Genomic DNA, 23,935 nt, shown 5'->3' on the forward strand with positions numbered 1-23,935 from the left:
CTCCAGCCACAGGAGTGGCGTTTCCATTTTTCTTCCTCCAGATAGAGGAATTCCCTGTTGAGTAAGACTGGAGGAAAGACTGTTCTGGGTTAAACACCCCACACAATGCTGTTGACTACTTCTAGCCCACGTGCTTTGCAACTGCCTAATGGAGCTGATAAGAGGTTGCAGAGAGACGGCCTCTACCAGGCCTCATGGAGGATGGGGACAGAGTCACAGGGTGAGCAGGGACACGTGTATGGCCCGAAGGGGACGTCAGCAGTCACGGATGGCGGTGTTCGCCATGAGGCACCTGGCAGTTGTCACCACCACTATGGTGGCAGTTGGGTGAAGGGCAGAGCTCACCGCCTCTGCAAGGAGTTTGAGCAATGACCCGATTAACTCACCATTAAACCGATGTTTAACATCATCACTTGGGCCACAGCCTGATTGGAACAACCAAACAGTTGGTTGTTCCTTCCATTAGGCCACTACTGTGAAACCTGCTGTCCTTTGCCATCCTCACAGCCCAGGTGAGATGGCATTATGCAGCTCATCAGCAGCTCTACGCACAAAGCACAGCGAGCACCATGCTGTGCTGGGCCTCCCGCTCCCGTGCTAGGCCACAGCTGTCCTCTGCTCTCCTCACCAGCACAGAAGGGGCCCAGAGAAGCTATGCACTGCCCTCTGCTTTTCTCTGGAAGTGGCTCAGAGACACATTGCCTCAACAGGCCGTGAAAGTGCTTTTCAACTGTGATAGAAAACAGCATTTGGGACTGGGAAAGGTATAGCCACAGAAAGTCAGCCGATGACAGATGTTGGGTTCAACGTGCAGTGGACACACTGCTGCAGAGATGACCAGGAAGGTGAAACAGAGGAATCATTTGGGATACCTTCAGAGCTCACAGGCTCCCTGGATCCCCTCCTGGTCTGTGCAAAGCCACGGTGACTCCTATGGTGACAACCAGTCCTCATCCAAGGGGCTGATATCCCCCCAGGCCATGTTCCTCTACCTGGAGCTGACCCCACCACCCGTGCTTTAGAGACACAGGGAGCTCCTGTCAAAATAAACACTCTTCTGCCAGTGACGTAGGAATATTTTCTTAACTACAGAAGTGAGACCTCTCCCATCTACTAAAACTTCACTATTGATAAAAGAGCAATATGTGACCACACTCAAATTCTATCCTCTGCATTTTTCGTTAGCAAAATCCACCCATCAATACAATTTTGAGACACATTGTAATGAGTGTGCAAGATTTCCCCCCTCACCCCTCAAAAAAAAAAAAAAAAAAAGTTATCTGGTATAATTTTATGATAGAATATTTTTATAAAATCATTTGTACTAATTTAAGCATTTATCATTATATGCAAAAAGATTTCTTGATGAGAATATTATAGACGGTGCATGTTTTTGACATTAGCATTTTATTTGGATGACTAATCTTGCAGATGTGAAATTTTAATGAATTATTCATGAAAAAATCTCTCCTCTGAAATTCTGGTTTACTGCTAATGCTAGTTATTAAACATTTTATTTTTCTTTAGAAAACTTGACGAAGAAAAGTGGGCTTACTAAAAAAAATAATTAAATAAAAACCCACAACAAAAGAAGGTGGGTTTTTCCTCTTAAGTTTGTCTCGGGTGATGGCGTAACTTGGAAGACTGTTCTCATGGTGGTGTGGACTGAGAGGTCCATCTTGCAGCCCATTCTGTGTACATACAATACCTGCCAAGTCCTTCTTGCTGAAGCCAGGAGGAACAGTCCAGTCCAGCTCCCATTAAGGAACTGCACTCGGGAGGATTTGCAAGATTAGGGCACTTTTTTCATGCTTTCACCTTTGAGGTTGAGCTCATCGAGAAAGCAAACAGCCCCAACTGCCCAGGAACCAAATAGGCAAACTCTGATGGACTTGCTTGGATAGCAGATGAATTCTCCCAAACGACAGCATCCTCCTCAGTTCCTGCACTCAAGGCCTAAATGAGGACCCCGTCCAGCCAGGAAACAGCAGCTAAAAGCTTGCAACTCAGTGTGGCTGGGGAGGCCCAAGGGGAGCGATGGACTGTGCATGGATGGGGAGGGGCAGGGTGAGGGGTGAGCGACTGCTCCACAGGGTCTGCTCTGGGGCCCAGGGCTGCTGGGGATGTGACAGGGAGTGGGGAGGAGGGGGGGGGGGGGGGCGGAACAAACAAACAAAAACTTAGGACATGGCAACTTGCATTACCAGTGTGAACAACCAGCATTTTTATTGCATTTGAGAATGCTATAATGTCAGTAATTAGTACTGACTACACAACATTTTTTATTGTCTGTATCAACAGACATGGAATGATGGAATTACAGTTGATGTAAGGAATGAGTTTCTTTTATGCCTTATCAAAAAAAAAAAAAAAAAATCTTGTTACTGGCAGCACATACACACGAAGCACCATGCTAACAGTCTGGACTGTACCATTTTCATCAAGGCTTATGGGTAGAAGATAGTTTGTTACCTGTTCTGGGTCCGTTAAAATGCAGTCGTGACTGCAAGTTCACCTCGCAAGACTAGAATACTAAATTGCTTCTGAAACACCTAAAAACTCAATCTGAGTTCATTAACCAAAGGTACCAAAGGATTTCAAAAGAGTTTAAACGCTTTTCTTTTTTTTTTTTCCCATGCTATAATGAACGTGAGAATATTGGCAATCTGAAAACTACAATAGTTCAAAATTATTTTTAAAAACTTTATATATATATATATTTATGTATGTATATATATAAAATATCTGATGATCTGCAATATTTGTAGGATGAGAACCCCCGCCCCGCTCTCTTCCTGAAGTCGGGGCTCCAGAATTGGGGCATTCCAGGAACTCTTGCCGGACTCTTGCGAGTGAGAATCAAAAAAAGGTCCTCTTTTTGTGGTCACTTACTCTACATAAGCCTTGATTTTTCATTTCACTTCTGGTCGAATGCAGAAACCTGACAGGTTTTACATTTACAAACTTGGTTTTGTGGACAAGGAAGGCTTTGACTCTCATTCCTGACAGCGATTTACCTGATACATGGTACTACTTTCATAATGTACGCTTTTCTTTGAGAAAAAAAACATGTAACAAATTGTCTTTACATCTTGGCACCTTGTAAAGTTTTTTTGTTTGTTTTTATACAAAAAAAGTTCAATAGTTTGACACTCCCCCGTTATTCATCACTACTTCACTGATAAACTTTGAAAGTGTGACCCTGGAACTCATCATGCAAAATATTTACTGCAGCAGGAGAAAAACTTTTTTTTTTTCTTTCTTTTTTTTCTTTTTTAATGATTTTTTTTTTTTTTTTTTTTTTTTTTTTTTACCTTTCAAATATATGAACTTTGTTGGAGACAGCCAGAAAAGGCAGTGGTAAGATAAGAGAAGGGGTGGGAAAGTATCAAAACAAACAAACCCAAAACGAAATGAACCAAAAAACAGCTTCAACACAAAAACTGTACAAAAATGCTTCGATCCATGATAACAAGAGAGAGAAAACAAAACAAAAAATCTGTCAACTATGTTACAATTTAAAAGCTGGAAAAAAAAAAAAAAAGTCAGGGATTTTCTCCCACATGTCAGCAAATGTCATCCAATATTCTTAAAGCAAGGATAACTAAATAAAATACATGTGCAGCGTATTCTGCAATTCCATTACATACAGTAGTTTTTTTTTTTTTTCAAAGCTATTTTTTTTTTTTAGTATAGTTAATATAAAGCAGTTGCACAAAAAGCAAAAGGTGTTTTGACAAACAGGTCTGCATTTATTCCTTTTGAGGAACAGTATCTAAAAAAAAGGACCTTGCCACCTTTTCCGCCCTCCCCACCCCCCCAAGACAAAGGCTCACACAGACACAGTGGGATATATATGTACAACATAATAAACCCCTCCCTAAAGAAGCAACTGTATATCCAAAGGGATACAGATTCGGAATTGTAAAAATCATAGTGAAGTTTGCTCGATGTAAAGCCTGAGATTTTCAGTTGGTTCTTCTGCAAGGCTGCGACACCTGCCAGATAGGTTAAAATCTAATCTTTTCTTTCTTTTTTTTTCTCTTTTTTTTTTCCTTTTTTCTTTTTTTAAATATTTTTGCTACAGTCTTTAGACTAAGCATGCAAGACATACAACTAAGTGCAACTGAGTGAAATGTATTTTTTATTTACTCATTCCCTAACAGTTCGGACTGAGGTATGCGTACTAACAGTTTCTCATGCTGTTATCTTTACTCATGTCTAGCTACACATGCTGAGAATGAACTAATCTACCGGATTTCTGTCCCCTTCTGAATACCCAACTAACCAGCAAACCACTCAGTTTAGAAGGACAGGGCTCAATTCTCGCCATCCCTGTCTGGCTACCGCCGGCACGGCACGAAGCTGCCTGGAGATAATTTAAAGAAAAATAAATGTTTCAAATGACCACAGACTGCCCTTTTTTTTTTTTTTTTTCTTTTTCTTTTTTTCCCCCCCCCCATTTCTTTTTTTTTTTTCTTTCTTTTTATTTTTTTTTTCCTAACAGAAAGCAGAGCTGAGTTTTATAAAAGTAACTGCCAATAAAATTTCTTGTACCAAAGCTTATGAGTGGACAGGAGTGTTCTTTCTTTATGAAAAATGCTGACCGAAAACTAAACAAAACTGAGCAAATTTGCCAAGATCAACCAAAATGAAAGCAGTCATCCTAGCACGATCCCGAAACAGAAGTGGCACACAATCTGTAGAACCAAAGACCAAATTAGTTATTATTTTTCTTTTTCCTTTTTCATCCTAGAAATACTATTATGTGGTCCAGTTAAATTGTGGGAGCTTTTCTGTTCTCTTCTGCATGTTATTAAACCGTCTCCTCTATCTGATACTCTCATTCTCTGCAGAATAACTGCGTCTTTGCTTTCTCAGCCCCCATCCCTAACGTCCCCAGTAACACTGTTTCCTGGTTTTAGCCTCAAAAGCTCTCCTCTGTTCCTCTTTACAGAATTTCATTTTGGTCACTGTAAAGAATTACAAATAAAAAGTAACAACTTTGGTTCAGACATCTACTTGGCCTTCTAAATGTTCTAGAATAAAGGAGCAGTTTCCCTCTCAGGTTAGCAATAGCCCACAGCTTGTCATTTCCCTCTAAATTCTTCAACCTCCTTTGATCAACAATAAGAGGATATTTGGCTTCACAAGATAAAGCATATAACAGAGAACATAATTTACCTTTGTGTAATATCTTTGGTAATTTTAGGAAAAAAAAAAAAAAAAAGGTACAAAGAAGAATATAAATTAAGCTCCGAAAGGCTTTTTGAAATAATAAAAAAGCTACAGTCCTACATAAATAAATGAGTGACAGAAAAGTGGTTGCAGAATGAAAACGTTTAGGTGTTTGGTGACCAAGGTTTACTGACCTATAGCAACAAATTTTGCATGTCATGTTTGCTTTGAAGAGCATTGCCAGTCGTGCCTAAAAAGCCCCGGTGCGAATTCTCTCCTATATTTCCCATTTCCTACGGCGAGGTTTCCATACTGGCTGGTGTAATATTGCATAACAATCGTAACCGCAGTCCTGGATTTGCACAGTTGAAATTAACACTTTAGCATTAGTGGAGCTCTGTCCTTATTAACTCCCGTAACAAGTTCAATCTGAAATCTAATTTGTATTCAAACAGATTAATGCCACCAAGCAATCCTGAACTGATGTTTAACCGTGAAACATCGCCACGTACAATAACAATTTAATGAAGTCATCTTTCCAACCACTATTTGCGAATGCAAATGCAAAAAGAAAAAAAAAAAAGTCATAATAAATGTATAGGTGCCCATCTCAGTAATCTTAGATATTCCAGAAAGATTTGTTGACCCATTAGAACTCGTGTTAAACAACCGAGAGCCTGCCACTGTACTATCCATCCTCTAATAAAAGTGAATTCTGTTGGTGCTGCATACGTTTCTTTGTGCTGTTCCATTTTGTGGCATTTGCTAATATTCACCATTGCTGCCAAAAAAGAAATCTCAAAAAAAAAGAAACCAAAAAAACCCAAAAAAACAACCCAAAACAACAACAACAAAAAATACTGCTTTGCGGAATGAATCTGTGTTGCTTCCTACAGTGTTTCTATGTTCATCTGTCATTCATTCTCATTCTTGCAGTACTTCGTTTCTCTCTCTCCGCTGGACAACCCTTCCACATGTATAGTGCAGCATTTGGGACCTTTTCAATAAACAACAACAAAAATAGAGACACCGAAATGGAATGTTTTCCACAGCTAAAGAAAACATGGTGGCATCTGAAGGAAACTGGAATGAATGACAGAAAAAACTACAAACAATTCAATGACATTCAGCTTCGTATAATAAAAACACCTATTAACATTCATCACAAAGTACAGAAAACGTTGAAGCCTCCGAGAGGCCCTGGGCCCAGATGAGGCCTGAGGTCAGAACTTAAAATGGTAGAGGAGAAGTGGGGCGGGGGAACAAAAGCAATACATTAAAAAGTTTGGGATAATTTTTTCTTTTAACCCCTCCCCGATAGACACGCTCACACGCACACACACACAGATCCACACACGTGCACACACAGGCCTTCCCCATCCCAAATGGAAGCAAAAAAAAAAAAAAAAAGAACAACAACAAAAAAAAACAAACCGAAAAACAACAAAATGGAGTAAAGGCAGTGATAATCAACATGCAGTACTGTGCAAATATGTTGTCCATTGGAATCCTTAAAATCTGGGCAAAGACTTGATCTGCAGTTCTGGTGTACATGCTCAGTTTGATGTCCTCAAGTGTCCAAAATTGGCAGGACCTGCAGTCCACAGTTGGCTGCTAAATGTAAGTGAATCAGTTTAGCAAATTTACAACACTGACGTTGACTGTAAGAGAGGAAAATCCCAAGTACCAAACAAGTCCATCCAATGCACAGAGTACAAATTCCTTTTTTCAACAAAAAGTAGAAAAATCAAAAATACTCCCAAATGGGATACTTGATGGCACTAAGAGTTAACATATTTCATAGTTGTCAAAGCGGACTGAGAATCCTCCAGACTGTACAACAATGGAGAGATTTCACAGCTAGGTTTGACGTGTTCTTCCCATCTTCATTCTCAGGATGATGATGTCAGACATACTCATTCTATGTCCTCATTTACAGGTTCGTCTTCATAATCTCTGTCGTGATCGAAATCTGGACTGTGGTTGGCTGTTGTCACTAAGGAGAGCGGGCCTTCATTTTCATCTGGATCTAGCGGTTCTTCTTTGACATGCACGGGGTGCCTGGAAAAACGAAAACATGGTCACTCAGCGAGCTGCTCGCTCCAACACGGCCCTGACAGCTCGGGGGGCTGGGAAGGAACGTGGGGCGGTTTGGGCCTTTGGAGCTGCAGGGCACTGAGGAGCAGAGCCTGAACGTGGAGCCGGGCTGTGAAGGCTGCGCTCCGCCGCTCGGCCTCCCGCGGGAAACGCTCCGGGAGGAGTACCTCGATGGGCCTTCAGTCTCGGCGTCGAGAGAAAGCACTCTCAGCTGACACGTTAAGTTGATTAATACAATCTTTGGATAAATAAGCGGAATGAGCACCCGAAAAGCAAAGGAGAGGGCTGTCGGCCCGCCGAGCCGGCGGAGGTTGGGCTAATCACCGCGCTGTGTGTGCGGCGTCGCTCGTTAACATGCAGAACCTGTGAGACAACTCTCCAGAGGACGACCCCAAGTGAGGTTCTATCATTAATCAACTTCAAGCAAACACAGCAAAGAGACACCATGATACATGCTTTAAACTCCAAATTAATGCATATTTTTACAAACTGTCAATAAGGGAAGAAAAGCCCTGCCAGGAAACACAAACAGAGAGGAAAAGGCTCGCTCAACACAACAATATGATAAGAAAGCACAGTCCTAACGAGAATAATAACACTGTCAGCTGTAAACAAGGCAGAACATGATCCCCAGCTCACGGTGGGCACAAGGATGTACTAAAGAGATGAGATCTGCCAAATTTCTCATTATGGCACAGCACATGAATAACCCGCAGGGGAACGGGGCTTGGTCATTCAAAACGGGTATGATAACAATTGAAAAATGTTGTTCGTAAATCATATTTACAACAAATCCTATACAAATACAAATTACCTTTTCTTTTTTTGTTCGGCAGCTTTTGAAATGTAAAATAGCCATGTGAGTCAATAGTGTCTTGTTGGTGGGACTTTATAGGAAAGTAGGATTTTATTGACATTACCAAGTATTAATAATGCGACACAGCAATGGAGACCCTGTTTGCTTCCTAAATAATTGATGTTGTAGGCAATCCCTTAAAATAAAGTGTTAATGAGTTCAAGTCCCACTCTGTCTCTCATTGAGTTGATATCCACCTCCTAGAGTCCTGTTTTTTTTCCAGACAGGCTAATTTAACCCTTTCATGCCGACTACTTGAAAACATCTGAGTGCAAACAGCCCCTGTAAGAACTTTTCCTCTCCTTGCACAGCTCTGCCTTTACATGATTTAAAATAGCTGTACTTTATTGTACGCTTTGTGTAGATAGAATGGCAGTACTTTTTGTACTCTGCTGCACTGACAGGCAGGAAGAATAAATCGTGAAACAGGGAAATGTACTCTGCACCTACCACACAAGCCAAAGGTAACTCTGCCTGTTTCAAGAGACCAGGGAGAACCAGCTGTTTGCCTGTACTGTGCTCAAAGCACCCTATTTATTTAAGTCAACTGGGGACAGATCAAACTTGCTGACTACACGTATCTCTAATGTGAGATGTGAATGCCTTTCAGGTCCCTGCGTATTTCAACTTCTTGAGTGCTGAAGTGCTAGGTCAATACTTTGGTATTAACTGCACCTTCCTGCCCACCCAACCACAGAAGGGTTGCTACTACATCTGTGCACACACACCTTCTCCCTTCCAGTTTACAAATACATGTTCTATCATCATGTCTTGTGCCATTTTCAGGAAAAAAAAAAAAAAAAAAAAAAGAAAAAAAAGGGAAAAAAAAAGAGAAGGAAGAGACAATTCCAGTCGTGGGGGCTAAGAGCTAGCTACCACTGCTGCACATACAGCATCTTGCTGGAGCCAGCGTGCTGCTCGCAGTTGCCAAGGTGGACATGTGCTGAGTGTCCCAGTGGCTCATGGCTACACAAACATGAAACCATGCTGATTAGTTGCAACTAGAAAAACTTCCATTATGAATGGCCTGTGGGGCCCTCCCTTGGGAGAAAAAGTGAAATGAAAAACAGGAGAAATAGGGAAAGAATGGCGATGCGCACAGACCAATGAAGTGAGTGCTACTCGGCCTTTATGGCAGGGACCTCTTTCACTGCTATTTTAATGTAGGTCTTGCCTGCTGCCCTTCTGGAACTGATGCAACTGCCAGGCTTATTTTTACTTTTCAATTATTATTTTTGGAAATGCAGACCAAACATTTTCCAAGGTAAGAGCCGAATGCGTTTTGCACAATGGACACAGAAAGGAATTTCTCCAAGGCCACACGGGGGCTGGCAGTGTCTCGGTCTCCCATTGCACCCTCCCACCTGCAGGGTAGGAACCAACGGGTGCCACCAGATACGGCCGGTGCCCGCTGTGCTCGCAACAACCCGATATTCTGTGAAAGCTCCTTGAAAGGCCTCTGAACCCTTCCAAAGCAAACTGACCACCTTCTGGTTTTGTTATGAAAGCAGGTGAAACCAGGTGGTTTTAACTGAGTTTCTCTTTGAGGTTTGGTTCAGTTCCCAGAAGTCAAAAGCAAAACTTAAGGACTGAAAAGCAAAGCAAGCAAAGAAGTTATGCTGCTTGACCCTGAGCGAGACAAAGGCAGAGGGGCCCACAAAGCCACGGGGCACGGCCACAATGCCCTCCTCCAGGACTCACACATTGGACAGGCATCAGACAGCGAGCCTGGAAGAACTCCATCCCCCAAATTAGGAGGGTGATCTGGGTAATGCAACCCCCCTGGGAGGGATTTGCATGGAATACAAAAATAATTCATCTCCCTGCATCCTCTGTCAGTTGTAACCACAAAGTGGCATGTGAGGAAGAGACCTGACCGAATCCAAGATTTTGCTCAAACATTTCAGAGCAACAGACAACATTCAGTTAAAGCTTTTCACATCTTTCAAGTATGTCTGAATCTCTGTTTACCACCTCCTTACTAGAGGAAGAGAAACTATCGCCTCTAAACTACAAAAGAGGTAAATGCTGGGCTAGGCAAAAAACAAAACAAAACAAAACAAAACAAAAAAACCAAAAAAAACCCAAACCAAACCAAAAACAAAAGGAGGGGAAAGAAAGAAAAATAAAAAAAGAATGGGTTTCCTATTTCTTTTTTGTATCAGCAGCATTTCAGCCCATTCCTTTTAAGTAGATGCCTAAGACTCCAGAAGGGGTTAACAATAAATAACCTTGCTGAACACTGATTCCCCTTCTTTTCACATCTGAGTAATTCTTTTGTTTGTCCACTCTGGGAACAGAGGAGTTTTTAATAAAGCTGACTGTTGTTTAAAGCCACTGAGTTCTGGTGGTGCACACAGCATGGAGTAGTTTGCTTTGTGGCTACCTTTGGAGCATATCAGGATGAAAGTGTTATGTCCCCAAGCTGTAATTATGCGACTACTTTCTAGTGTTTCAAAAGGAGGGAGAGGGGAAAAAAAAAAAAAACCTAGCTGTGGTTCAATGTGTCATAAAAAGGAAATGAACGAGTGGTAATAAGACTTCAGCTAAAGTGTTAGACTTCTTAGCTGTCATGTTAACAAGGTCTTCTAAACCTTACAATAAAGTTTAAAGCTTGATTTATTTTAATATACTGAAATTGTTTAAAAAATCATTTGCACTGGGACAAGGAAATCTGCACTGAGAAAAAAGACTGGAAACGTCACTACCGAAGCATGCTCACTGACAGTCAGGGGTTGCACAGCGCCTGGAAATCCACTGTTGACTCTGGATTTTATTTACTAAACAGGGCAAACTTGAGACGTGTGAATGGTGTTCTGGCTTTAGATCCCTTCCTACTACTTAGAAACACCATTTTAGTGGGGAAGCTCACGGACTGGGATTGGAACATCACCTCGCCACGTTTTACTTAAGCAAAAAGAAATGTTCAGCAGAGAGAACACATATATTATCAATTCTGAGAAAATGAAAACACTCAGGAAACAATCATTTCCATATTACAACAGAAAATTGGATTTTCTGGTGAATAATGAAAATGAGGCATCCCTCCCCCCCCTCCTTCTCTCTCTCCAGTATTTGCTCGGTGCCCCTCACCTTGGTATCAATGTGCTAAGAGATGATTATTAAGTGCAACAAAGGCCATGGCTATGCACAGCTCTGGAAAATGTCCTAGCCCGCTTCAACTCGGTTATTCTCCCCCCCTCCCCACAGTCCCTTCAAAGACAACTAAACCTTAGGTGAAACGAGGAGTGCACGAACTTCGCTAGCCTTGAACTTGCAAAAAATAATTACTTGGATTAACACAACATCATAAACATTTGTCCCTGTCTGTTAGGCCAGGAGAAACCCTTGGGAGAAGCCTCATTTCTGGAGAAAACCCACGTCCCTGTGCTCCTCCTCCACTCCGGCCCTGCGTGGTCACGGGCAGAGGATAACAAACTGTGACTCAAAGTGCCTCGAGATGAATCCGCTTCTGATCGACGGGAAGCGTGTCACGTAACGCGACTTTGGGAGAGATAATTAATACTGCACAAACAACCACTGGAAAAGCTAAACAGATGATTTGAATGTTTTGAAGTAAATGGTAAAAGACAATGTTTTAAAATTAATTATTAATTAAAAATGAATGTTGCCATCTTTAAAGATGTTTTTTTTCAAAGCTCACTGTGCGCTGATTTAAAATGCTGCGATATCAAAGTACCCAGAGCTTCAGATTCCTCCGTGCCCCCCTCCCCTCTGACAACACATTATGCAGGTGGGAAACTTTTTTGCCATTAAATGCTAATTAGTTTCACAACTAATTACTACAGTGGTATTAGGTTAATGTTTTCCACTTTTTGATTTAGACTTACTTTTGTAAATCCCTTATTCAAATTACTTTGAAGTAAAAGACGACAAATTAGTTCTCTTTTTAATGCGTAATGTGAGCTGTGCTGAGGCAGCCAGTAATTCTGCAGCCCATGCTAACGAACCGCCAGCGGGATGGCAGTGGGCTCCTGAGCACGGCTACTCGCACAGGTAGCCAAGGTACTTTTTCACATTTGAGAACTACAAGACTTATAAACTCTGGCTCCCTCGCCAGCTGCCAATTATCCAGTATGCAATCTGAGGGGAGGGGGGAATTTACAGCTTTGCAAACTCACTCCATCACCCCATAAATACTGAGCACACCCATAGGGGCATCACACCCTTCCTGCCTTACCCTTTCCTGCGCGAGCTCGCTGCCCTGGTGCCATTCACGTTGAGCAGGGACAGCAATCCCCCATTACTTCATGCGGTTATATATGCACTCATTATACGGCCGTCTGTTGCTATAATGCTCCTATTAATTTTCCTTTTGATATTTTAAGAGCAATCTATAAATCATGCAGACCTTCACGTGTGCCATCATTAATGCTGAGCGAGACTGTTGTGCATCAAGTGTTTGTCAAACCTGCCCAACAGGCCCATTTCCCAGCCCGGCCCCACCAGGCATGCTTGCTGTGTGCTCCGAACAGGAGGGAAGCACCAGTTTTTCCTCCGAGAAATGCAGTTGCCTAAGAGGTTTTGCAACCCCATGGTCTGAGGTTTAAAGAAGAGAATTACAAACGAGTTAACAATTTTACAGCCCCGTGTCCTTGTCAGACTGGATTGTGCTGATTCCTTTATGTGAAAGTTGGTAAATGGCCCTTTTATGTTCTCATCAGCCAAAGCACGTCCCCAGATGGAGACCTCAACTTGTGCTGCTCACACCAAGAACCTCCACAGTCACACTCCAGCAGCTCAGACAACGCCTCGACTGGCGCGTGTGGCTCTGCCATACTCACATTGCTTGCATAGGGGAACGTCCTGGACTACTGTCACTCCCATTACTGTTCGTATGCTCCATTGCACCATTAAGCTCTTCCCTCATCACGTTGGCTAGGTTGCCCAGAGTGGGATTTCCCATGGAAGCAGTAGTGTATAGAGGTATACTGTTCTCAGCCATTGAAGCCTGCCAAGGACACAAACAAACATATGAAGAGCCATGACTAACGTTTTTATACATTGCACAACACGCTCACTTATTCCAAAACATTCTCCACATTTACATTATTCGCAATTACCAGTTTCTTAAATATTGTGCTTTCTGATAGGTATTACTCTGATTCCACCAAGGGAAATTTAACATAATTTACATCTGGGTTTATGCATTCAGAGCTGCACTGGCTTGTGAGTGGAAATGGAGCTTTCCATTCCCTATTTGGAATTACACCTCCTGGAAAAATAAAATGTGCTTTTCCTATTTTCATTTTACAAAATTATGATTGGGGCTTTGGGTTGTTTTTTTTTTTTTTTTTTCTTTCCTTTGGTGGCTTAGGTCTGGCTTTTGGCTTTGTTTTTAATGAAGGTTAATGAGGAAAAAAATTAGAACTCGCTCGGTTGGTAACTCCTTCCTACCAGTGCAGGCAGGCACACAGTGGGATGACAACGCTACCGAGCCTGATTTTCCTGTGCAGCCTGCACTGATGTACCTGAGAGCTGAAACAGTCCATGTGAAATCCTCAGTCCTGCTTTGTCACTAGGAAAGTGGGAATCTGATGAATTCTGACAAATCCTCCCCCACCCTTTCTAAGCATCAACAACCCAGCTTTCCACCTCGCTATTGCAGATGTGACCGTTTCACTGAGGTTTTTCACCCTTCTAAAGAAACACCACGCAGAGGCACGCTGCAGTCAACGTTCTAAATGGAAATCTTTGTACAAAGAGAATTAACTGTTAAATATTTTCCTTCTGATTCCCACCGCTCTGCCTGCTAATATTTACTGTATGTCAGGATTAGCTCATGTTGGCAGCACAGTCCCGTGCCCAGCCAGGCAGAGTGGGAGCCCCGAGCAGCCCAACGTTATGCGGGGCTGTGTGTGCGGGGAGGGCAGCAGGCCTTAAGGGGTTGTGGTGCTGAGGGACTCGAAGGACATTTCACCACTTCACCCATCTGAGCCACATCTAGATGACATCATCCGCAGCCTTCCGACAGCGTCAGCGCCAGGACCACAGATGCTGGCTCGGCTGCGCTCGACCCATGCTGAGGGGAGGTCAGCTGGCTGCAGAGCCAAAAAATCCATCTGACTGCGGGTCTGCATGATGCAAACCTGCCCATGGGAGGGGAATTCACATGAACACCCTCCTCACCGAATGCTCTCCTCCGCTCCTAATTCATGGGACCAAGCTCCATGCTCGCCGCCATCCAGGCCAGCAGAGCTGTTCCCATACACGTGAGGCTGACGGATGGCCAGCTCTGTCTGCAGCATCCTGGGGAGCATGGCCCCTTTTATTCCTCCTTACGTTGACCTCTCCGTGTGCAGCCCTATGTGTCACACATGATTACAAAAGCTATTCTAACAGGGAGGATTATTTTTATCTTCTTGATTCAACAACCGGCAAACTCATTGTGATGAGGGGATGCAAAGAATGGTTCACATTTCCTGCACTTGGCAAAATAATGACTCAAGTTCTTCACCAACAGTGATAACTTGTAATTGCAGTAAAGCAGTTTCTTGGGGGAGAGGTGGGACATGAGGAGTACGTGCTATAATCACGGTGGTGAGGGGGTGGTTTGGGGAGCACAGAACCTCTCGACAACCCGCTGGGAAAAGGCAGTGCTGGTGAGAGCTGCGTGCCCCTGCCTTGCACAGCCGTGAGGGAAAGCAGATGGAGGAGATGCCAGAGGGGTGGTTCTGCCACCCCACAGGGAAAGAAAAACCATATGGGAAGCCGACTGCAACAGGAGGTCAGTGCGCACTGAGCTCCCACAGTGCAGCTCTTCTCAAGATGCCCTGTACCAGGAGCATCCCAGGGGATCCGGATTCCCGGTACACCCAGCAGAGAGGAAACTGCTGATCCATTTAAAACCCAAAGGAGGATCTGTCTCAGTGCAATGAATAGCATGATTTCTCACCCCCATTTATTACAGGGGACGTGTAAGCAGGAGGAAACCTGGCCCAGGCTCTTCTCTCCATCAGTTGAGTTCCTACCACGCTACGTGAGGCCACGGGCACGTCCCTCTGCCAGGGAAGGTGGGGAAGGGAGGCAGTTTGGAGGTTATCATAGAAGACAAGAATGGATGGAGATGACGACAACGACACGTGTTTGAGAAATAAAACACGAACAGTTCCGTATGATAAGCATATTAATTGAAATTAGTCACATAGTTAACAATGTGAAGAAATGCAGGATCATTTCATTTTTGCCTTTCAGCCTCATGAATGTAAAATGCGCTTGTAATCTTAATACTATTCAAGAGACAAAGCGGTCTTTAAAAATCACACTTCACAAGACTCAAGGGAAAATAAGTTACTAATGAATGGTATTTACAGTTGCTTCATTTAAACATGCTTTCATTTGCTTTTCAGAAGTTACTGGGTAAACTCCAATCATGAGAAGAAACGCAGAACATCACTTTTCTCCTAATAATCTGCTTCCTGGTTTGGAAAAGAGAAGTCTGCTAAAGCTTCTATAGAATGTGGTGGTCCAAGCAAACATCCATGGCCACCAGTGAGCTGCTGGAGAAGTGACCCTCAACACACACACAATGGGGAGACAACCACAGGCGGTGCTGCATCCTGGCTGCATTTCAGGATGCATGGGGCTTTCAGTATGGATGGGGCTTGGACTGCAGCGCAAACACAACACCCTGCAAATGCAAGGCACAGTAATGTGTCTGTGCCTCTGGTTCAGTCAGTGACTCCTCAGATTACCTGAGGTTGTTGAGATGGACTCGGGAACTTGCAGAGACAAAAAAACAAATGCAAACCTCATCAACAGCACGTGAAAAAGGGTCTGGAGAAGCACACGCTTTCAGGATGCCAGTTATTAACAGTGCACCAAACACTTTGTGCATTTCTATACTGTGAAAAACAAAATTTTTGTCTCACAGTAGTTGAAACCAATCCACGCTCCCATTTTTTTTTTTCTATAGGAATTGCAACATTTATTTTTTTTTCAACAACAACAGGAAGATATGCAAAAATAGCCCTTAAAAGAAAAGGGGGAAAAATGATCTGCTTTCTCTTTAAAACCATGAACAATAGAAGGTCACGTGGCGCAGTATCCTATCATTCAGCACATTAATAGCTGTGCTAGAGTAATTACACTTGTGGTATTTTTGCCTCAAGTGAAATTCTGAAATAAGAGGATGGAAATTATGATACTGCTGATAAATATTAATAAGTGAACTTTTAATTTTTTTGCCACAATATTCAAAATGCTAAGCATCTAGCTAATGCTGAAGCAGCCTGATATGTGTTTGCCTCCAGGGACTATGATGCTTTATGCACTTAAGAAAAAAGTTTAACGGAATTAAAATTTAATATCTAATTAGAGCAAGGCTAATATATTTTGAAATGAGTGGGGAAGACACACGCCTCTGTTGCATATTTGCTACAGTCATTAATCTTACCTGTAAAGCAGCATTGAGAGGTGTGCAGTAGGTGTGGCTGGTCTGTATGTTTTTAATAAGAGAAGGGTTACTGCATAAGAAAAACATAAAAAGGAGAGTTAAACGCAACCAACCTCTACACGAACATTTCAAGCATGTAACGCTTCCTCCCACACCAGAAAACTAGTGCTCAGACTGTTTTTCCACACAAGTTCTCTTTCATTTCTCTTTTTCTTTAAAGAAAATATCAGAGTTTTTGCCTATGGTTAACATATTTGTCTTTGCTAAATAAGGAATATCATTATCTCGTGACGTTACCTCACCATGTGTTCTACTACCCTGTGTTAGTAGCACATCTTGGGATCTCTGCTCACTTTAGTGTGTTCAGGAGAAATTTTCCAGTATTCAGCGTTTCTGGGAGCCATTTACCATGTAAGGGTCCACCGTAAGGAGGCTATGACCAAAAGCATCATGGAATACTTAATACTGTGCACGGCAAATTGTTCTCAAAGTCACTGGCAGCAGAATTCCTTGCAACTGAACGGGGGACCGTGACAAGAGTGGATTCTGAGCCACAGTATTTCCTGACAGGGAAAGGGGTGGCACTGCCCACACTCCCACCCCAAACAGTTTGGGACGTGGGGAAAGAGGGAAGGTGGCACGGAGGCAAACCAGCTGGTCCTGCTGCTCTGCAGCCAAGTGGTGGGGAGCACACTGCCCTAATGGCCATTCTAGTAACAGTTCTGATGTGCCACCTCGGACCTTTGCTTTAGTCATCTTAAGTTTAAATAAGGAGGTGGATTTGAGGAAAATGTATGGCGAGCTTATCCACTCTTTAGTGGGCACTAAAAGCAACCAGTCCCCGCTGGAGGAAAAAAAACATTCTCAAAGCAAACTAGATCCTAAGTGCCAGTGCAAAACATCTCCAGAAAGTTTGATCACTCACTGGGCTTTTTTCTTTTTTCATATGAGAGTAAGGCACGAGAGAAGTCTTAACTGAGCCTCTCGCACAGGGACCGGCAAGGATCAGCTGTCCTGGAGAGATGGCCTTCGAGGAAAGGTCAAACAAAATTGCTTTGGGAACCCCAGCAATATCTGTGCGTGGTTGTTGCAGGCACAGGATGCACTGCTGTTTGTAGTCTTTACAGATGGTCTCACTGCACTTTTGTTGTTTTTTTTTAATGTTAATTCATTAAAGAGTTGCAAACCCAGGCATACAATTGAAAGCAAAGGGAAATATCAGAATTCAAACTTATCTGAAGCCCCTCCTGGCATATATCTGTCCTCCTGACAGATCTACAGCAGCATATCTGCATTACTGTGGATTATTATTTTAGGCTACGTAGAGCTATAAACAAATGCTATAACAAACATGTCAAAGTAGAGTCATTATTAAAGGCATTTGGATTATCAGAGTAGGACACACAAAATACACACAGAACAACTAAAACTTTTGCTCCTTTAGCAGCAAAGGTGATGTCACTATTTCGTGAAATGCAAGTCTACATGAGATGGGTAAATCATGCAAAGCAAAGCAACAGCAGAAAAAAAAATTAAAGCAAGTAAAAGCTCTTACTGTGCAACAAGCTCGCCAAAGTTTTCATCAGGGCAGTATTTTCGAGGACGGCCTCGTTGAATATGACGGCCACGTTTAAACTCTTCATCATCAACAGTCCAAAAGGACCCAAACTCATCCTCTACTCTGATAAAGCACTTATGCAGTGAGAGGTTGGTGCGAATGGCACCCTGGGACAAGAGCAGCAGCAAAGGAGATGAAGTGGAAACAAAAGGGACACGGGATCGGGGACAGAACAGACATCAAATACAGGGAAAAGGAAAAAGAAAATAAAATGCAATAAGCATAAGCAAATGGTTTGTGAGGGTTAATATGCATTGCCACCTAAAAGCTACTAGCATGTGATGCAACAAACACCAAGCAAGCAGGGTCAGGGTACTGGTGGGCATACAAACAGTAGTGATGAGATGTTTGTCTTGGTTTCCCTTAACTGAAACAATGCGAAACCACCTGTGGTTGGTCTAACACCAGCTAGCAGCCAAAAGCCTCTACGTTAAACTGTAAGCATGATCCAAGCTAGGCTAAGAAGTTCAAACATGGTGGACATACCCACTGATCTTTTGTGGCCTTCGTTTTTGGAACTCTTGTTCATCCACTGTCCATACTGCCCCTTTAACGTTTTCTACTCGCACAAAACACTTGTGAAGACTAAGATTATGACGCACTGCATTCTGCAGCAAGAGAATACATTCAAAAACTTTCTATGAGAAAATGCTCATCATTGTCCAAGAACAGCAGCACAGTCAGCTTGACAGCCCTCATTTTGCAACGTCAACCCCTCTCCCCACACCCCAGCTCTTTACATCTTATTTTGCAAAGTTAATATAAATATAAAAGCTTCAACCCAAGATCAAAAAATCAACTCATTCTTATCAATTACCCACAGTGCAAATGAGAACAGCCATCATTTTATAAACACGCACGTTGCATAATATGGCACATTTCATACACAACACAAGAGGAACATTGCATTGACATTTTCGAAACAAACACATAGGCTTCTCCTCTCCTGGAAAAGAAAGCAGTGTGAAAGAATAGAAAGGATTTCATGTGAGTGCGGATGGCTCAATGGAGCGGGGAGGCATTGGGACTGCTGCTCTTGTGGTTTCTCACAGCTGGGCTAATGGCAATCAGGTGCTGAGTTCCTGCCCCATCGGCGGCACAGAGCAGGGCTCGGCAGCACCCCGCCGGCCGGCACAGCCCCAGCCCCTGCCTCTGCTGCGTGCTCTTATATGGAAGTTGGCTCCCGTTCCTGGCAGACTGCTGCACCGACTGATCTGAGCCTCTGCCAAGTGCAAACACAAGGAGGGCTCTCTGAAACAAAGTGATAATATCCCTGCAGCTCATCACCCGGAGGGACCCTGGCGCTCCCAAGGCTCTGTGCTCGGCTGCGTGCTGTGGTTCGGAGGATGAGCCCGGCATAACTTGCAACGCGCTCAGACCTTCCCCTCAGATGGCCACGATGAGACACCTTGCTGCCTCACGGCAAGCTGGGGCTTTGCTCCCTCTGCTCCCCATACTGCTCACACGGAGTGTCATGCTACATCCCACAGTGTGGGTTTCCCGAGCACGGAGCCCACTGCAAAGCTGCTCTGGTTGGTACACAGAGCTCATCCCCAGCACCACCGAGAGGGGCTTGGAAAGCAGAGAGAGCAGAAGAAGCCATTTGCTGAGAATATGCAGGCAAACGAACTCCATCCATCATCACTGGCACCATTGATTTAGTCAATCTGGTTGACTCGTTAGCAGGCACAATGCCAGCCAAACACATGGCCTGGGTCTAGGCAACCAAGAGACCACACTTTTTTCCCTCCTGTCATCGTCATCTTTTTTTTTTTTTTTAATGAACATCGGGTCTGGATGGTGAAAGTGAGCTCTAATCATGAATGTCTAAATCACTGTGCAAACAAAGGGTATGGAGAGTGCATTTGTCATTTAAATTAAGAAGCAGTGGCGTGTGTGCTTAGGAGGGAAAGGCTAAGAAGTGTCTTTTGCTACTTTTCCATGTCCCTGCAGTCACTACCACAGTCCTGCCCCTGTTCCATGGGAACTTTCAGCAGATACTTGGCAGCAAGCTCGTCTCCTCTGGCTGCAGGTGCCTGGTGCTGTGGACATGGGGATGGCCTGGTTTCGTGGCACGCTTCGTGCACTTCAGCTCTTCCATGGGGATCCGTCTGTCATTCTTCCTGCCCTTACTTTGTTCTCCTTTTTTAATGGCTCTTCTCCTCCTTCCTCTCCCGGTTTTCATTAGTTTGTCAAGTTCTGGCAAACCCCCTGATTGGGAGATGAAGCAGAACGCTGCAAACGCCCCACACCTTACGGGCGGAAAACAGCGAGCTCAGCAGCCGCCGGTGGAGCAGAGCTCCGTGTGAGCGCAACCTGACACAGGGCTGCCGGCCCACATCTGGGTAACTCAGGCAGTTTCCTGTGAAAATGGGAACGCTGTCAAGTCTGGAGCAAAATGTAAGAATAATAATGCTATTTCCCACAGTGAAAGCCGATCTCCCAGTTAATACGGCAGTTGATCAAACGCACACAGCAGAGTTCGGTGAAGTGAGTCCTCGGAGTTTGTAAACAGTCTCCACGTACACAGCTGAGCAGAAATATCTGTGTTCTTTAAACATATCTAATGCCGGATAAATCTTTCACAGCCTGTTAGTGCTCTTTTGAAGGCAAAGCGACATGCCATCAAGGGCTGGGGCTGCTGGATCAGGCTCTTGCTGAAGATACTGAGACGAACACATTGGGTATTTGCAGGATGTCCACAAAGCAATGCTCTCACTTTCAGTTTTCAGTATGATCACTTATTTAAGGAGTTCATCACAAAAAAAAAAAACAAAACCAAAAACCCAACACACTGTTTTGTTCCCAGTGCCTCTGGATACTTGCTATCAGGCAGTTTTATTCACGTTTCAGAGCCACACCTGCAGCCTGTGCCTCATGGCTGCAATTCAGTGCCAGCAAATTACTCCAAAAAATAAAAGTAAACAGGCATCGCCTCTGACCTGTTAGAACCAGTTCACAGCGCTCCCTCAGCAATCAGCTTAACACAAAAATTAGGAGCTATTATTCTGAGATTATATATTTACCTTGGTAAAAATATTTGTATAAGCCACTTTTGCAGAAAAATTGCCCTGAACGTACTTGAATGTAGTAAATGAAAGGGTTTGTAATTTTCCTAACTGCTCAGGCTCTGCTGTACTGCATTTTGGGGAAGAGGTTCATTTTTTCAAGGTTGTTATTCCTGTGCTCATCTGTGGTTTTGAAACAGGTCTCAAGCCTGCCCACACCAAACCCTGACCTAAACTTTAGGAACACTGACTCAAATGCCCCCTACACATTAGCTGAAGGTGAGCTCAAATCAGCACATATATATTCAAATTATTCTGATTCTGCAATTAGACCCTTGCGCTCATTCTGCGCCCCGTGGGCTTCCCATCATGCCAAGCCAGAGCTGCATTTTCATCCCTGCTGTTCCTGAAGGCTGGCATAAATCTGAGTAGCTCAAAAATTGCATTCCTTGCATGGACGCCAGAAGTTGAGGTGAACCTTTTCTTCCCAGGCTGTGAAGCAGGACGTGGGCTCCTGGACAGGGTCAGGGTGTCCATTAGGGGTCTCTGCATAGACCTGCTGTGCTCTTCTGTAAGCCCAAGGGTCTCCAGCTCAGCCTCTGTCCTCCTCCTCTGTTCGAGCACACTCTTAGTGCGCGTGGCTCCTGGGACTCGATTTTAAGTGATATGCAAGGCTAATTCCTAACACTAGCCTCACAGGCAGCCAAGATTGCCTTCTTCCACTCCCTTCTCCACTTCCTTTCACCGCTGGAATTAGATAGGATTTTTGCTTTAGCACCCACACCTGCAGCTGCTGAAAAGGCCTACTGGAAACACTCCAGCAGCAAAAGACAGGCAGGTCTAAATGGATCTTAAATCAGGGAAAGTTAATTTCCTTTTTGGATAGTAAGGAGTCTGCAAAGTGGAACGCTGCTCATGTTTTCTAACTGAAGTTGAAGAATCAAAGCAGCAATCACAGAGACTTTTCCTGAATCTAAGAGGTTAGAGATTGAGGTTGAAAATGTAAAAATTGCCCTGGGATCTGAATTAAGAGCAAACTGTGCTACTAAAACTGAACTAAATTGCAAGGATGATTTTTAGCTCCATTCTCTGATGGAATTAATTCCAAATGCGGGCTGGGACAGGAAAAACAGAAAGAGCTAATGAAACAGCAAGTATGGAACACATTTGTGCTACCTGGTCATTTGAAGTTTGAGAGCAACAGAGCTGTCTAGATTAAGAGCAGCTCAAACTACTGGGATGCAATTTTTACTGCAACACAAGATCCTTTTCTTTGATTCATTAATTACTAATTATACCAGCTTAAGCAGCCAGTGTGGCTATTGTAACGCTATGTACAAGAGAAAGAGTGGCCCCCAAAATACAAGTATCTCCCAAGACCTCTTATCTAACAGTATCACAGTATCAGAGATGGTTACGGTAGGAAATTGAAGTGCCAAATATACCAAGTTTTAGTTCTGTTAAACAGGTTTCTTATGGTAAGGCTTGCTTCTTGCATATTACGCTCAATGAGCTGCTGCTGTGTGACTAAAATGAAGAAGTTTGTAAAATAGCTGCGTATGTTGTTGAGAGTCAACTGATTGAGGAAAGAAATCCATTTATCTACAGATCCTAGGGAAAAAAAATCAGTTGTTGTGATTACAGCCTGCATAACTAAGAAGACAAACAGCGTATCTCCCACCGACACAATAACATTACCTCTTCTTTTTTTTCTTTAATACATTCCAGCTGAAGGGCTTGAGTTTCACTGCTAGCAGCAACCACACAGAGGAACTCGTGGCATAATCACAGAACATAAAAGCCAATAATGGGGGATTCAATTAGTGGTTTTCAAAGGCAGAGAAGTTTTTCTGCCAAATATCAAATTGTTCCTGCAGATAAGGCACCCAGCGCGTGTCACAACTGCCCATCTACATTTTCATGTCCACACGTCGTTACAATTTGTTATGTCATCAGCAACGTCTATTCTGTACATGTCAGATATCAAAGGCGAGAGGCACACACGGGCTAAGGCTTACCTTCCACGTCGCCGCGTTGCGCCTGAAGTAAGCAAACATTCGCGTGAACCAGTTGTAGATTTCATTTAGTGTTAGCTGTTTTTCTGGAGATTCGAGGATGGCCTTGTGAAGCAAATCAATGGCAACGTCAGTTGCGAGCAAATCAGTACAGAATACAGTCAGAGTTTTACTTGGACCAGTACAAAAAGAATGGAAGAACGAAAGAATGAGAAAATAAGAGAAGGGATTTGGAGCAAAAATCCGAAGGAAGGTTTTCACAATATGAACTAAGATTAATGGCTGTATTTAACAGTTCAATGGCAAAATTCAAAATGGAATTATCTAATTGTTTTGAGTTTTTATTTCTGTTTCCTTACAGAAATATTAATTTATTAGTCATTCATAAAGCAGAATCAAAGAGAAATGCAAAACATTTCACTAGCTGATTAAAGCTCAGTAATTATTTAGAGCTCAGATTAATTCTAGGGATCAGAGATTACTGTAGCTTGTGATAATTGACTTGCCATCTTTAAACAGGCTCATTTTCACTGTTGTGTGAAATGAATTTCCTAATAATCACATCGTATTGTAATACTTAATCAAAAGCAATTATGTTATATATTGCAGTTCTAAAAACCCTTATAGTAAAGGTTTGAGCATTTGAGCATGCTTACATACCAAAGGTTTGAAAATCTATTTAATCCAGAGCGCGCACATATAGGGAGACTTTGTCTAATCCGAATGCCTGTGTTTGGCTCCACTCAC

At 43.2% G+C, this 23,935-nt stretch overlaps 1 protein-coding gene and 1 long non-coding RNA gene across 49 annotated transcripts in view; one reads left to right on the top strand and one right to left on the bottom strand.

The window, feature by feature from the left end:
- LOC101748427 overlaps positions 1-8,294 on the top strand; it is a 155,847-nt gene extending 147,553 nt beyond the window's left edge. Inside the window, exon 10 of the long non-coding RNA XR_005839161.2 lies at positions 7,118-8,294. This is a non-coding gene — a long non-coding RNA (uncharacterized LOC101748427). The remainder of the gene's footprint in view (positions 1-7,117) is intronic.
- The window catches only part of FOXP1 (forkhead box P1), a 343,452-nt gene continuing 321,717 nt past the window's right edge, over positions 2,201-23,935 (bottom strand). For all 48 annotated transcript variants that reach the window (XM_040646262.2, XM_046899979.1, XM_015293120.4 and 45 more), the window contains 5 exons: positions 23,192-23,293; positions 18,652-18,773; positions 16,548-16,617; positions 12,937-13,103; positions 2,201-7,239 (listed from right to left, as the gene is read on the bottom strand). In XM_040646262.2, the coding sequence (XP_040502196.1) occupies positions 7,095-7,239; positions 12,937-13,103; positions 16,548-16,617; positions 18,652-18,773; positions 23,192-23,293 (606 nt within the window). In that variant the 3' untranslated portion in view covers positions 2,201-7,094. The remainder of the gene's footprint in view (positions 7,240-12,936; positions 13,104-16,547; positions 16,618-18,651; positions 18,774-23,191; positions 23,294-23,935) is intronic.

This window comes from Gallus gallus, chromosome 12, assembly GCF_016699485.2.
Source record: "Gallus gallus isolate bGalGal1 chromosome 12, bGalGal1.mat.broiler.GRCg7b, whole genome shotgun sequence".
NCBI classification, from domain to species: Eukaryota; Metazoa; Chordata; class Aves; order Galliformes; family Phasianidae; genus Gallus; species Gallus gallus.